General features: G+C 35.3%; 1 protein-coding gene across 1 annotated transcript; it reads left to right on the forward strand.

Moving 5' to 3' along the window:
- The first annotated feature begins 3,978 nt into the window (after positions 1-3,978).
- Positions 3,979-12,207, forward strand: LOC110167565 (GRB2-related adapter protein-like). The gene is made up of 5 exons (XM_055158382.1): positions 3,979-4,070; positions 5,568-5,662; positions 8,013-8,132; positions 10,646-10,979; positions 12,012-12,207. Exons 1-5 carry the CDS (start codon positions 3,993-3,995, stop codon positions 12,189-12,191), a joined length of 807 nt encoding a protein of 268 aa, XP_055014357.1. The 5' UTR covers positions 3,979-3,992; the 3' UTR covers positions 12,192-12,207.
- Positions 12,208-15,285: the final 3,078 nt, after the last annotated feature.

The following is a 15,285-nucleotide window of genomic DNA, read 5'->3' on the forward strand; positions in this document are numbered from 1 at the left end:
AGCTCAAAATTACGGCAAGAATTTTCCAGTGGGGTCTCGGGTGGTTTACTGAAAAGTTTGGTAGTCATTAGCCTCATTTTAGTCCTTTGGTTTGACTTTGTTTGAACTAGTGCTTGAAATAATGTTAGAAAAAGTTGCAAAAAATATTATAGTGGTGAGTAGTGCTGTATTTTACATATTGCCTTTTACATTACACAACCACATGACTTTTTCTTTAAATCAGAAATGTCTTTCAAAAATGGTTTGTGATTAAAAGTAAGCATTCACATATAGTTCTTCTGACTCTCCTGACCTTATTAACAAGTTTAAAATGAATTCTGTTTTCCACAACTTAAAGATGAAAAAATCTGGCACAGAATCTTAAAAGTACAAGACCGCAAACCAGATCTAAACATGTTTTGTAAGTCCACAAGTAACTATACAACAGAACCATCTACATAAGCATAACAAGTTTTTTTTCTTTTCTTATTACATAAATCTGTTCCAGTATCTTGAAATATTGTGAGTGAGTGCTACATATTCATTAATCTTGAATGGTTCATTGAAATTTTGTATTTATTCAATTAATGGTATTAATTCCTAAAAAATAAAGCATGTATTCTGTGAGTGGGGTCACCTCACCACAGATCTGACTGGTAACTTGGCCTGGTGGCTTCCCTTGTTTGTCTCCATGGAGATAGATGCCATACTTTCGAACATTCCAGGAAAAATAATAACATTTTTATGAAGATGAGCATGTGATGGACCCTCTATTAGAAATATTCCTTAGTGCATCTTTAAGTTACAGTGTAAATTACTGCTAAACTAAGTCCACATTTCTGTTTACAGACGGACATAGTGAGCAAACTGCTGAGCATTCTCTGTGAAGACACTGAAGGCTTCTCTAGAAGAGCTGTGGTTCAATTCTTCATCTCCTGGTTCTCGTCTTCCTCCTCCTCCTCTCCCGCTCTCCTGATGTCCTCAATTCCCTCCATCCTTTTTCGGGGCAGCTCCGACCTGGACTGGGAGGTCAAAGTTCACACACTGGAGCTGACCAAACTGCTAATAGATTCCACGCTGGCAGGTCACCACACACAACCTTCGCACCCTTACGCCGCGATTCCTCAACCAATGTATAACTTTTCCTCTCAAAATTCCAGAACAAATGTAGAAGATTTGTTAAGTAAATTAGTTGAACAAGGGGTCATTTCTACACTTTTAAGCGGACTGTACGACTGCGATAGACCGGTGGGACTAAAAGCTTGCCAGTTACTTATAAATCTTCATGAAACGTTGAAAAAATCAGAATGCACAGTTAAATGCAGTCTTCCAATTTGGGGTTGGGGGCAGGAGATTAGAACGCTAATGGGGGATTTGAAGGATACAGAAATGGTAAACGTACAGGAAGTGCTGAGATGTTTAAATTTGGAGCAGAAGTTAAGTGTTCTGAGCCAAAGCAGTGATCATGTCCAGAATTCTCCTTTGTCTTTACTGCAGGACATTCTGACAGCACGGGACATCCACTCACACCAGGGTACAGCAGAGGGACAGGAGGTCATAGTGGACTGTTACTAAGGATTTACTAACAGGATTTGATATGGACTATATATGTTGAATAGTAAAATATAACATGGGGATTTCTACTGTATTGCTGCATGTGCCAAGATGTATTTGTGTATGAGATCTATTTTGGATAATGGTGTTTTAAATAAATGTGAATTATGGTACGGTTATGGTGTGGTTTGTGTAGCATTAAAATAAGAAGAAGAAGAAGAATAAATAAGTACATAAGAAGGTAGAGGGGAATAGAGGCAAATACTTTTTTTTTTTTTTTTTTTTTAAATAATAATAATTACATGGTTAATTACATGCCTATCACTATTGTAAATGTATAATTCTGAAGCTCTTTTTGCACTAATAAATGGACAGTGGTTTATGTTTCATAGGCATCTAACTGTACCCAAAGGCTCACACTCTTTTTTATAAACAGCTCAATATTTTGCTGCTTCTAAAGTGAGTAGCTCTCTGGCATTTTTGTTTTGTAAAGGTAGCTCACTGGAGGAAAAAGGTAGGAGAACCCTGCACTAGTATATATTTTTAAATGACATGGATTTTTGACCATCATTTAGTTCCATGTTAAAGGTTAAAAAAATCATCAGATTTTGGTGTGCATGTAACCACAGACAGTGATCATCTTGAGTCTTTTTAATGGAGATGTCTACAGCCAATCCTCTTGTCAGTAAAAGCGTGTAATTTGGGACAGACTCAAATCTTTTGAGAAACAAATATTCCTTACAGATTGGATAAGTAAGCATTACATGACGAGCTGTTTGTTTTGCAGTTTTAATGTACGCTGTATCCACAGACTATCGAAATAAAAGATTATATTATGTTGATATGTTATTTACACGTACCTCAGTAAAACCAGAATTGTCCACTATTTATTTTAAAACTAGTACTACGTATTTCATTACCACAGTACATTTGTCCAAAGGAAAATGGAAAAACATTTTGTGAACACATAAAAGCGTATCACAGCTTTTCTGAAATTCTATAATTGTGACAAAATAAATCCCACTCATGTCTATTGTTAACAGATCAGATTGTTGTGAAAAATCAAGTGAACAATAGTGTTGCATAACAGCACTCTTATTAGTGCCCATGAACACCTGAGTAAACCGCGTCAGAAAACATCTTTACATAACATAATTACCACATACATACATCCACCAGTCAGAGCAGGGCTTTAGTCATACTTCCATTATTTAAAGTGGATTTATCATCACACACTGACACATGTCTATTTTGTGAATTTGCTGATTATTTGAATCATTAAAAACACGTTTTTAATGATTGTTTTTTGTTCAACAAATGCAAAGGTTTATGAGGTGAAATAGATTCTGCGCATTATTGCTGTCTGTGAGGGCATTTTGCCACCTTGTCTCTTTTATAAAGGGTTTGATATTAAAAACTATTAAGATTTTTTTTTTTCCTCCAGAACCAACTTTTCAACTTTGGCTCATGCTGTTCATGTGGATACTGCCATTGTGCCTATAGGCAAGACACTTCAGCAAACAAGCCCCCTCCCATCCAAACGTTACATAGTGAAGCTCTACTTTGGGCTGTGCTAATCTTTTAATATTCTACATATACTTATTTTATTACATATATATCAGATTTATTTAAAGGAGCATAGCAGGAGCAGAGACTGTATAAAAGAAGTGGACTAAGGTGAAGTCACCCACAGCATTCGGCTCCAGCCAAATGAAGCCTAGGCTAGGATCATGTAGAGCTCATAAAACGAACATTTTAAGACCAAAATGAGGAACCTGACAGCAGCAGTTACAGAGAGAGGGGTGATGTCGATGGAGCCGGAAGTGCCCCCATTGTCACTTCCTTTTCAGAATGATGTGACTAACAGCTTGTCTACACATAAATCTGATCTTGCATTTATTACATTTTTCACCTAGATAATTTTAATGCCATACTGCTGAAGGTTCAAGGCTACGCAATAACATCTCCATGAAGACAACAGAAAAGTTCCACAGTGCACCTTTAATATTTCCCATTAACACGCCTTGATCTAACCTGTGCCCATTCTACTTCTTTCCTTCTATTCCTGGTCCTATTGTCGCTGTCCCGTTTTTGATTTCCCAGGCGATTCTTCATTTAAACCCCGCTGTGTTTCGGCCTGTTATCTAAAGATGGCCGCCCACGTGTTCCTCCCTCCATCTCCTCTCCTCTTCCTCCTCTACCACGGTCACATGGAAGCGCCCGGGGAGAGACACACGCCACGCACCCCACACACTTCTCATTAACTAACGAGCAAAAATGTCAATGACCCAGCCCCTCCCTCCCACACACACACACACACACACACACACACACACACACACACACACACACACACACACACACACACACACACACACACACACATCTCATACACACATTTTTATCCCACCTCTCAGGCTGACAATCTGACAGTCTGATCAAAACTACAGTGGGACAACATGGAGGCAGTAGCGCTGTTCACATATTTCGCAGCACAACCGGACGAAGTCAGTTTCAACAAGGGGGAGGTAGTCAAGGTAAGTATGGATTATTCTAAATGAGAGAGAAAAGATTACAACTTTTAAGTAGGGCTAGTGTTGTCATAATACTATAATACAAACTTGATGATGATAACAAAAAACATTTTATTCTTTATTTAGACAATGGAATGTGTTTTTCAAATTAAATAATAGTACTTTCTATTATCTTACCATGTGGTTTTATATCTATGTATGTATATCTAAAGTAAATTCCATAGTGGTCTATGGGTGTATACTAATCTGTGTGGTCTTATTAACAGCTCAAGATCATTCTACAGCTATTCAGGAAAGGTTTATTTCTGCTCTGTGAATGTGACTTTTTTTAGTACTGTTACTTCTACAAGTAGTTTTGATAGTAGTGTTGAATATCAATTAGTATAATAGCAAAAAACAACAAAAAAAAACAATATCTTGCAATATTGTCTGACAATAATTGATACTGAAAGAAAATCATGTATCGCAAGGACACTTACATTTCTAATTTCTATTTTACAGAAATGTACTGTTTTGGAAAGGACAAAGGGACAGATTTTACTGTGTTTTTTTTTTCTCATATTAAGTCCTACATTAGACTATTAGACTTGGGTTGGTCTTGGTTTAGTCTAATATCGTTAATGCAATACAAAACATAGTTATTGAATATCGCAACAATTTCTCATATTATGCAGCCCTATTTTAAAGATTTTTGTTTTTATAGGTTTTCACATGAAGTCACAGCTTTTAATCCTCTTAATCTGCAGGTTTTGTGGTGTACTTGGATACAGAGATGATATTCAAAAATAGATACCTCCAACTGATGGTTTGTAATCATCCTGATAACATAATCTAAATGTATTTTTTAAAACCCATAGTGTTATATCTTCAGCAGGTGAGACTTCCAGGCCAGGTCTGAGTAGTGTCGCCCCCCCCCACAATAATAACCTCTTGTTTTTCAAGATAAACGTAATGCTCTATTGTGGAACATTGTAAAGTTATTGTTTCTCCATCGGGGCTGAACAATTTGGGAAAAAATATCTTATTGTGATTTTTCTGACATGCTTTGCCATAATAATAGGACTCTGTTCAAAGTTTACATTTTAAACATGTCTAGAAGAATACAGACAAACTGACAAACTAATAGATGTCTTAAATCTCCAAACTACAGGGTTAGCAGCTTTTGTAAATTAAGCGAAACACTGGATATTTTGTTGTTTTATGGAGGAAACTGTGGTACTTTCTCACCATTTGCAGTTTGTGAATTGTGTCCATTCAAACTAATTTTTCAGTTTCATTGCGATTAATTACAGCCCTAATCTCCATGGAGACAAGCATGTGGCAGATCCTTTACCTGAAAAATGACATATTGCACCTTTAAACGAATGTTGATCTTGACAATTTATTGCTTTGTGTGATCAGATTTCACAGCGGTTTAGTTTGTCATGTTTATAAATACTTCTTATAATAATGATGGGACTAAATGCAGCCATTGTGTAATCTAAAATGCATTTGTTATAGGTGACAGATATGGAGGATGAGTCATGGTTCACAGCAGAGGTCCAAGGCAAGAGAGGATACGTGCCAGAAAACTACATCTCCCTACTCCCACACCCGTAAGAAAACCGTAACTATATAGACCATGATCCTTTGCTATTTCTGAGTCTTAAAAAGCCTGGTACAGTACTTGATTTTTTTGTCATGTCATTATTAATAATTAATATTGTAAAAGCAGCACTTAAGAGTGAAAATGAGAGTGATGACTGCTGTTAGCATTCTAGTTGTTTAGCTTTACTGTGATGGTAAACTGCTCTGGTCTCTTAGAGTTGTGAAAAGTGCTTATAAACTCTTTGCGGTGAATAATTAGGATACTTGGAATAACGTAACACTGCAAATAATTCAAGTTTAGTTTTGGTTTTCATGTCACAATAAAAATCAGGTAACAATAGAATTTTGATAATACATCCAGTACATTTTTATGTCACTACAGAATTTAGTTTGTGCCTTTTAAAGTGACCAAAACGAATAAACACAAATTTATTCTTAAACATATAAAACAGAATTTGTTCATTTTAAACAGTTTTCGAGGGTTCCTCAGTTTCCTAACGCATTCCTAGCATCCTAATTATTGTAAGAGTGCTTCACATCTTCCAGGAGCTAAAGCAGAATTTTAACAACTAGCATGCTAACAACACACCAGCATTATTTACTAGTCCACAGCTGATAATAAAGCTAAAGCCAAATAGTACACTGTAGTCTCACAGTGGTCTTGAGAAAATGGGTATTATCCCTTTAACTGTTTGTAACTTCTAATCTATCTTCACAGACAAAAAAAACTCTATTATGTAATCAGAGGACTCATGTTTGGTCCAAGGTGAATCTCCTCTGCTTTTTGTTGGACCTCATTATGTAATTGAAGCAATAGATTTGATTACTGTCCAGAGTTCACTCTAATTTCACAACTAAACAGACACAAAGACAATCAATTCAAATACAGAACATTTGTATATTTACTTGAGCAAATATACAGTTACATGATGAAATTGTATTCAATTACAAGTACATGTAGTGAGGCCAAATACTTTAATAATAGTATAAATGAAAAAAAAAAAAAGACAAACAATATCTCAAATAAAATAAATGTGTTGCAACAGCACATTTTTTTTCCATGGGACAGCAGTATACTGTTTTATTCATGATTTTCTTTTTAAAGGTTATTGTGAAACATTTCTGTTGGAGTGATCATCACATGATTTTCTCCATGATGGTGTTATTGCTCTACAGTGTGACATTAAGCGTGTCTATTGTCTATTCCCATGGAGACAAGCAGGTGACGCCATCACCCACTGTTACAGATCTGTGGAGAGGCTATGCCTAGGACCTCCCCTGCTAAAACTAATATCGAAACTAGATACTCATTAGAAATATTAATACCTAAAAAGTCTCTTCAATCTTGCAGAAATAAACCTTTCCTGAATAGCTTTAGAATAATCTAGAGTCATATCAGAACAAGTATAAGAGCACTAGACTATTCCCATGAACCACTATGGACCTGGACCCCTGAGGAATCATACACATATAAAACCACATAATAATATAAAAGAAAGTACTATTATTTAATGTTTAAAATGACATTTATCGTCTTAATCAGCCATTTCCAAAGTATTTTTTTTGCCACGGCTCCCCTATTTATTCAAAGATTCCAAGGAGTCCCCAAATAATAATTTACACTACATTTAATAGAATATGTTTTTGTTTTTTGTTTTTTTAACCCTCACACACTCCTCGGGGTCACATAGACCTGAAGACATTTTTTTTCCCTTCCTGCTGTCTTGGGGCGGGTCAGTCAGACCCAAAAATTTATTTTCTCACCAGGCGAGAAAAGGCGGAAAAAAAATTTCTTCGGGTCTATGTAACCCCGAGGAAAGAGTGAGGGTTAATTCCTTAGATTGTTAATCAATAATTATGTCTGTAGGTGTAATACTAATATAAAGCAATACATTTAAACTAACTAACTAACTAATCTTCTGTAAGGTTAATTTCAAACTTAAGTTTCTTTTTATGTTTGTTTTGTGAGCAACCTTTGGACCCGCACTCCACTTTTGGTATCATCCTACCCTTTACAACACATTTATTCTCTGATCTCTGGCCAATCAGAGCAGGCGACGCTGTTCTGTATGTTTGTAAAGATTGAAAGAAGCAAACAGAGCTGTGACTCGTGAGAAAACCGTGCATTACGTCAATTAGGAGTTGGGCTGTACTCGGTAACTCCTATGTTTTTGAATGTAGCTATAATTACAATTACACTAACAAGAGCGTATTTAATTGTTTACATTCCACGCCTCTAAGTTGGTATAAGCGTGTTATTTTTAGCTGTGTAACCTGTAGTTCATGGTCATGATTAATAATAGTGCTGGTAATAGTACACACGTAGTACTCATCTCATGTACTGTTTGTACTGTCCAGCTGGTTCGCAGGCAGCATCACACGTATGGAAGCAGAACAGCGCCTCCGGTGGCAGGATACAGGAGTGTTTCTGGTGCGAGAGAGTGAGTCGGCCCCTGGCGAATTCTCACTTTCAGTCAGGTACGTCCCTTTAGCACACTGATGTTTGGATCATTAGAGACCTTTTTTAATTCTAGAATATTATTGGATATTATTGGGTAGTACTGTGGTTAGTTATATTTATGCAAGTACTCTTGTTCGTTTTTATGTACTTGTCAAAGTAGTTTTCAGACAACATCCTTTTACTCCTACTTTAAATATTTTTTATTGAAGTAACAGTACTCCTGCTTGAGTAAAAGTTGTGTTTACTCTTCCCACTGTGAATAATTCTACAAGTGACAAAAACTTTAAGTTAACAGTATTACATAAATTGAACGTTTGTCCTCCAGTTATACTATATTCAAAGTAGAACCACTTCAAATTATAAATCAGACATTGCCAAAGGTAGGTAGTTGTCAGTTACGTTTATTTGAGTAAGTACTTTTCTAGCAGCATCTTATTTGAGTAATATTTGTAATGAAGTCTTATTTAGTCTACAAATGACACAAACTTTATGTTGACAATATAAAATTATTTGAAAATTTGTATTGCTTACACCGCTCCTTCAGACTCAATTTAATTTGTCTCATTTGTAAGGACTTCTACTGAATAAACTCAATTTTGTGCATTATTTTATGCTTTGCCCTTCCAATTACACAATTTTTAATTATAAAGCAGATGTTGAAACAGTTGCATTTACTTGAATAGCTTCTCAAAATTCTTTCTCAAAGTAGTTACTCAAAATAGTTACTTAGCAAGTAGTTGGGGACATACAGATATAACACTTACACAAAATGCATTCTGAAAGCTAAACTGGGTGAAATACATTGTCTAAATTCATTTATTTTTAATCTTCTCTTATTTAGTTTAAAAGCAGAACTGAGACCATGTTTGGGAATCATTTTTAACCAATTCCATAACATTCATATTACTGTTTTTAATTTTAGCCCATTTGTCTAATATGAGGATACAATATCAGTTGCATATCTAAATATCTCCTCACCTGTTACATAATCTCTCAAATCTCTAATTGTGTCAATGTCATGGCAGAATGAGGAGAAGTGGACTATTTTAAAATGTTTCGTAAGAGGCCGTTGTATTGAAATCCCGACACGTGTGTTAAGAGTTTAATTTGGGTCACACTATTCTAATGGGACATTAGCAATCACAGAGGCTAAATGTGATGCGTTCAACAATCCTGGGACATTACGCAACGTGTCTATTAATTAAAAACATGCATTGTATAAGCCACACAACAGGCATAGAGGTACCACATATGGCTAGTAATTATGAATGGGTTTTGTTATTGGCGTTATGTGAAAAGATAGCTATAGGGAATTGGCAGCATGTTAGCCAATAAAGCGCTGTACCGGATTTTTACAGTCTTAAAACAGGTTTGCAGTGGTCCAAAGTTCTCCTTTTTAATTTTTCATTGTGTTTTTATAAGCAAGTGAGTTTTGCAGTCAAAGCTAATAACAACTAACAAAGGGAAGAAGTTAGAAAATGTTTTTTTGAATTTGGTGAAAAATGTAGTTTAGGATAGAAAGCTGACCAGAGAAAGTTTTGCAAACATTTGTAAACAAGAGCAACTCAGCAAACACGTTGAGCACATTTTTTACATGACATACAAAAGAGAGAGAGAAAAATGCAGAATCTGATCAAATGAAGTTAAAAGTATAAACAATTATTGGCACTGATCTAGATTACACAAGGTCTTCTATCCCACAGTATTACTGCAGATGTCCTGTCTTTCTGGATCTCTAACAAAACATAGTTGTTTTACTTGTCTTGAAAATGTGCTGAAATGTTAGATGGACATAGCTAACCTGCTAGCCACCGCAATCCTACTACTAATCCTCATGGTCTTAAAGTGTTCCACTCTAAACGATCCTAGTATTTTTATTTAGCAATTTTCACTGTAAATAAATGTCCTATTCCTAATATTTGGCTTCAAATATGCTCCTAGTATGCCAATCTTTAGTATAAAGTATAAACCCTTTAAAATTTGTAAACAAAAATTTAAGTGAAGTGGAATTGTATTAACGTCTTAAAAAGCATTAAGATTGGTTCATGGGTTAATCATTTTATAATCATATTATTGTTTTTAAACCATTATGAGAATTGCATTTTAGTGTGACTAATTGTCTTGTGTCAAACCATATTTCCTATAACAGTCATGTTGGACTGTAAAAACATGTTGCCGTGGGAGACGTGTTATTGAACAGTTGCTCTGGTCTTTATTCAGCGCTGTTTGTTCCTATGTTGACATAGGAGATTTAGTCCATAAGAAGACACCAGTGACTCAGACAGAACATGTCATAGTTTGAATAGGGAAAGTGTCTATACAAACTGGGAAAATAAACTTTTATTTTAGTTTTGTTACTATTAACTTTCAAATGAGTTATTAAGGATTGGCGTTGTCATAATACTAAAACACACTTTCTTTGGACAATAGAATGTGATTTTCAGCTCTAAATAATAGTTTTAAATAAGTCTAAATAATATTTTCAGTAGAATAGAATTATATATCTATATCATATGCTCTGTTTGTGTAGTTATGGTGACCGTGTGGAGCACTTCCGCGTTCTTGAAGGAGGGGGTCAGTACTGCATTTGGGATGAGTCCTTCTGCTCTCTGAACCGCTTGCTGGATTTCTACAGAACGCACAGTATTTCCATGGAGAAGCCCGTCCTGCTCAAAGACCCACCCGCTCACATAGTGCCCCCCTGTGGACAAAACTCCCACACACACTGCCCCCCCAGTCACCCAAACCCCCCCAACCCGTACAGGAGCGGCTCCCAGGAGTCCCTTTGCCCCTCCCGGCCTCCATCCCGACTATCCCATACAGAGAGAGGGTCATCGCCACAGCCTCTAAAGCCGCTGATGGAGGTAGGAGCAGGGAGGTTTCAAGATGAAGTACTAGATCTGTCACAAGAACATATAATGCTGAAGAAAATATAGACGATAAATGATAATACTTAAACCATTTTATGCCACTGACACAATAACCCTAAGACTATTATAATTGTATAATATAGACTGCAATAAATAAATGGCAGAATGAAACACTTAAGTACTTAGATTGTATCTATAATGAGCCAGACAAGTTATTTATTCAATCCTCTACAGCTCAAATCTAATCCTAGAACAGAAAAATTACAAAAAGTTTCACACTGGTACTAAGACCAAAGTACCCAAATACAAATATGAATCAAAATGATTGTTACATTTAACATACAGTATATTGAATGAATCGATATAGTAATTATCGTGAGAGGCCTTAATCCTTACTCAAATAAAAGTTCCGTTACTTCTAAATAATATTACTCTAGTAGATGTATAAATAGTCCAATAAATTACATAAGAGAAAAAACGTATTGGGCGAAACTACTAAAGTAAGAGAAATTTGAATTTGAAAGACTAAAAATACTTGATTTCTGATGATATATTATTTAAAGGATAGATGAAAAGGAGAAAATAGTAAATCATATCTGAAGGAGCGGTGCAAGAAACATAAATCACACTTATGTCAGTTACCCATGTCATTTGATTTTCAGTGTGCCTTGAGGGACTGGCAGGTATATCGTGGAGAAAATAAATTGGATAATTATTTGACACAGTTATATAATTCAAATAGTTATATAATGACTGAATCAGAAAAAGCACAAGAGGATAACCACAAAATACAAAAGGCCAAACTCAGTCCACAGTTGGTATTTACACCTTTTTTTCTTATAATGTAATAATATGATAATATTATAATGATAATGTATTAAAAACACAGGACTAGTGAGAGCTTCAGAGGATTTTCTTAGGGTTTGACAATCAGACTTTTTAACCATCACATGACAATAGCACAGGTCTATAGAATGTCGTTATCCTCTGAACCTCAGCTCTGCTCAATGTGTGTTGTGTGCACAGAACGCCCGAGTGGCCCAGGCCCTGTGTGACTACAGCCCTGCCCACAGTGCCTGTCTGCACTTCCAGAGAGGAGACATCATACAGTTGCTCGACTGCTCTAGTCACCTGACCTGGAGGGGGCGCTGCCGAGGCCGAGTGGGCATCTTTCCTCCACAATATGTCCAACCACTCTACAACTGACTCATATCAGCTTTAAGACTTCAAGTTATTATTATAGCTTCATATCATATTCAAAGGTGGGTAGAGTAGCCATGAACTGTACTCAAGTAAGTATATTGTTACTACAATCTCAGATTTATAATAGAAGTGAATATAATTAGAAGGACAACACATGGTATTGTCTGGTATTTTCAAAGGACACACCAAAATTTGATTGAGTCTACTACAGTGATACAAGAAAAACAAATGTTCAAATTATTTAATATAGTGAACATAAAGCTTTTGCTAATTGTAGACTCACAATTTTTAGTCAAGTAGGAGTAAAAGTATGGTCAGAAAAAATAAAATGAGAAGTCCAATTTGATTAAAACTACTAAAGGAAATTGTAACTACTCAAATCTGATCATAATTCATTCAAAGTTCATGTCCTGTATTTGTAGTTAGTAAATCCTTTTCAAAATATCCTATGCTGCTTTTTGCTGGCATTTTGTAGTATTTCTCCTCTAGTATGCAATTATGTATGCAGTATTTAATGGTAAACACTCTTTCAGACTCAACACTAAAGGTGTAACATATTGTTTTGTAAGTATTATTAGAATTTTTGAATATTATTATTATTATCCATGTGATCTGAATCCCAACTTATAGTTTGAACCTACTGTATCCAATCACCAGAGTTCAGAGTTCAAGAATAGAAAGCAATGTTCTCAATAAATGTTTTAAATCAAATAATTAGTCAGTGACATATTTCTTTAACAGCTAATCACAAAAATATATGCAATAATGAAAATTTGAAGGAGGCCAGTATGGGGGATTACATATTTCAAATACAACAGCAGTTACATTCAGAAATCAGGTAATACATAATCATGTACATGCAGTAGAATAACACAGTCTAATTAATCTCATATACAAATCCCAAAAAACAAAATTATACTTTTTACTTTTTTTTTATCACAAAAACAATGAAAACAGGGTGTGTATTTCCTAAACTGCAGGCCAGATGTTTTTCAATTGATAACATCTGGAACGCCTTATCTGGAATTTAGGGAATGTGGTGTAATATTTGTACTTAAAAAAGAAGAAAAACTTGTATTTCCAAAGCATACCAAACAACAGGAATGAGTAGACTACACAAGTAGATATGAATATTCCAAGATTTCAAGAGGGAGCATTGAACATCCCAAACACTGACACTGCAAATGGAAAACTATTGCTGCTGCCAAAAAGGGCTGCTCCACATTTTACAACACTATGAGAAAGTGCCATCTGATCTGACTGTCTGCAGATGTCAGAGTTAAAAAAGAAAGTTAGTATTTTCTTATGTAGCCCTTAACTGTTTATTATAGTTTTACCTGTTACTTAACTTAGTATAATTAATTTACATTGAAAACATTGATTTTTAAATTAACACAATAAAGCACTACAATAAATAATATCAAAGAGAGGGTATTTTACTGAACTGTTAACACATAATATATTTAGATCACCATCTTACTTTTTATTCTTTTGAAAATGTATATTTGCTGAGAACAACTATTATCATATTTAATGAGTTTCACTTTTGTTTTTGAGTCTCCCTTCACTTGCTTACTCCCCCTTCAGAGCGTGATCACAACACAATCGGTGTGCATCCTTCTAATGAAACTACTGCACATCGCATCAGGTTTGTGAAGTTGTTTTGTATCATGATTTTATGTATTTACGGAGGATTGTCGGTTAGGAGCATAGTAGGGCTGGGGGTGGAGCCTTGGACAGAATCTTACAGCTAACCATAGGAAAGGTATGATTAGAGCCCGGGATAGATCAGTAAAATACTCAAACATGCATGGATGACATCTACATGAGGGAACAACTTCAAAACATGGTAAAAAACTAAAAAAGAAAAGTTTTGCATAATCCACCCTCTTTAAACTCTTTAAATTTATACATGTATATATATGGGTGCCAGGTTGGTTGCAAGGCCATTCCTAACCTGAAGGTTTGGGAACTCCTGTCTAAAGCAATGAGGTGTTGACAGAATACTTTTAAAGGAACCGTATGTAGCCTGCACTCTTACAGTTTTAAAACTACAGGTAATACAATCACAGGTGAACACAGGTTGCCAGGGCTTTAATTTGTATAGATTTGTAGAGATTGTTAGTGCATGGACAGCATATACAGCAGCATTAGAGGCTGCATTAACACTGATTCATGATTGGCTGCAGGTTCTGGAGTTTAGGTTAATTAGTTAATTTTTCTTCGGTCAATTAACATGATCATTAATCATATTGCAATGATTTGCATTGCACTAAAGTTATTCTATAGATCGAAGGGGTTTAAGCGAGGTTTTAACACTTATTTTGCCTAACCCAATTAACATATAGAACAGCATTTAAACTATTTACAGAAAGTTTAAGCAAGGTTTTAACACTTATTTTGCCTAACCCATATAGAACAGGACACAAGACAGCAGAACTATTTACAGAAAAAAGACAAATCTCATACACACACACAGACACACAATCCCATACACGTCAATGTTCATTTACACTCGCATGCACGCACACACACGCGCACACACACACACACACACACACTGATCCATGTACAAGTTAGTATTCATACCTGTAGGTATATAAATACACATACACAGACACTTTGTATATTTGATGGTTACAGTTAATTTGTAAGATCTATAAGATCAGCTACATGATTTATTGTATTTCTCTATATTTCCCTATAATTCTGGTCTTGAAAATGTTTTGATGTGTAAATTGTTTTAGAGTCTTTTAATGTTTCATCCAGACTGTTCCACAGATCACATATCGACTTTTCAGGCAAGTCCTCACATTAGCCTTCTGAAAGAGGCCCAATCCTCTCAGATTGTGCTCACTCTGGGTTTGAACATCTCTTGGATACAGTGAGTGAGAATATTATTATGTGCCTTAAACATCACAATTGCAGTATTGAGATCAACAAGATCATGTCATTTTAATGTATTTAATTTTATAAAAAAGAGCATTTGTTGGGGCATAGTAATGTGCATAATGACAATTCTAATAACTTTCTTTTACAGTAAGAAAATTGAATTGTGGGTAGTGACCAGTTTAGATCAGAGAGAGACATTTTAGGT

The sequence above is a fragment of the Boleophthalmus pectinirostris genome, unplaced genomic scaffold, assembly GCF_026225935.1.
Source record: "Boleophthalmus pectinirostris isolate CB_2022bp ecotype Guang Dong unplaced genomic scaffold, ASM2622593v1 HiC_scaffold_22, whole genome shotgun sequence".
In the NCBI taxonomy this organism is placed as follows: Eukaryota; Metazoa; Chordata; class Actinopteri; order Gobiiformes; family Gobiidae; genus Boleophthalmus; species Boleophthalmus pectinirostris.

Coding starts and splice junctions, on each gene's coding strand:
- LOC110167565 (XM_055158382.1), top strand. CDS start 3,993: ATGGAGGCAGTAGCGCTGTTCACATATTTCGCAGCACAACCGGACGAA. Junction 5,663..8,012: donor ATCTCCCTACTCCCACACCC/GTAAGAAAACCG, acceptor TGTACTGTCCAG/CTGGTTCGCAGGCAGCATCA. Junction 8,133..10,645: donor GAATTCTCACTTTCAGTCAG/GTACGTCCCTTT, acceptor CTGTTTGTGTAG/TTATGGTGACCGTGTGGAGC.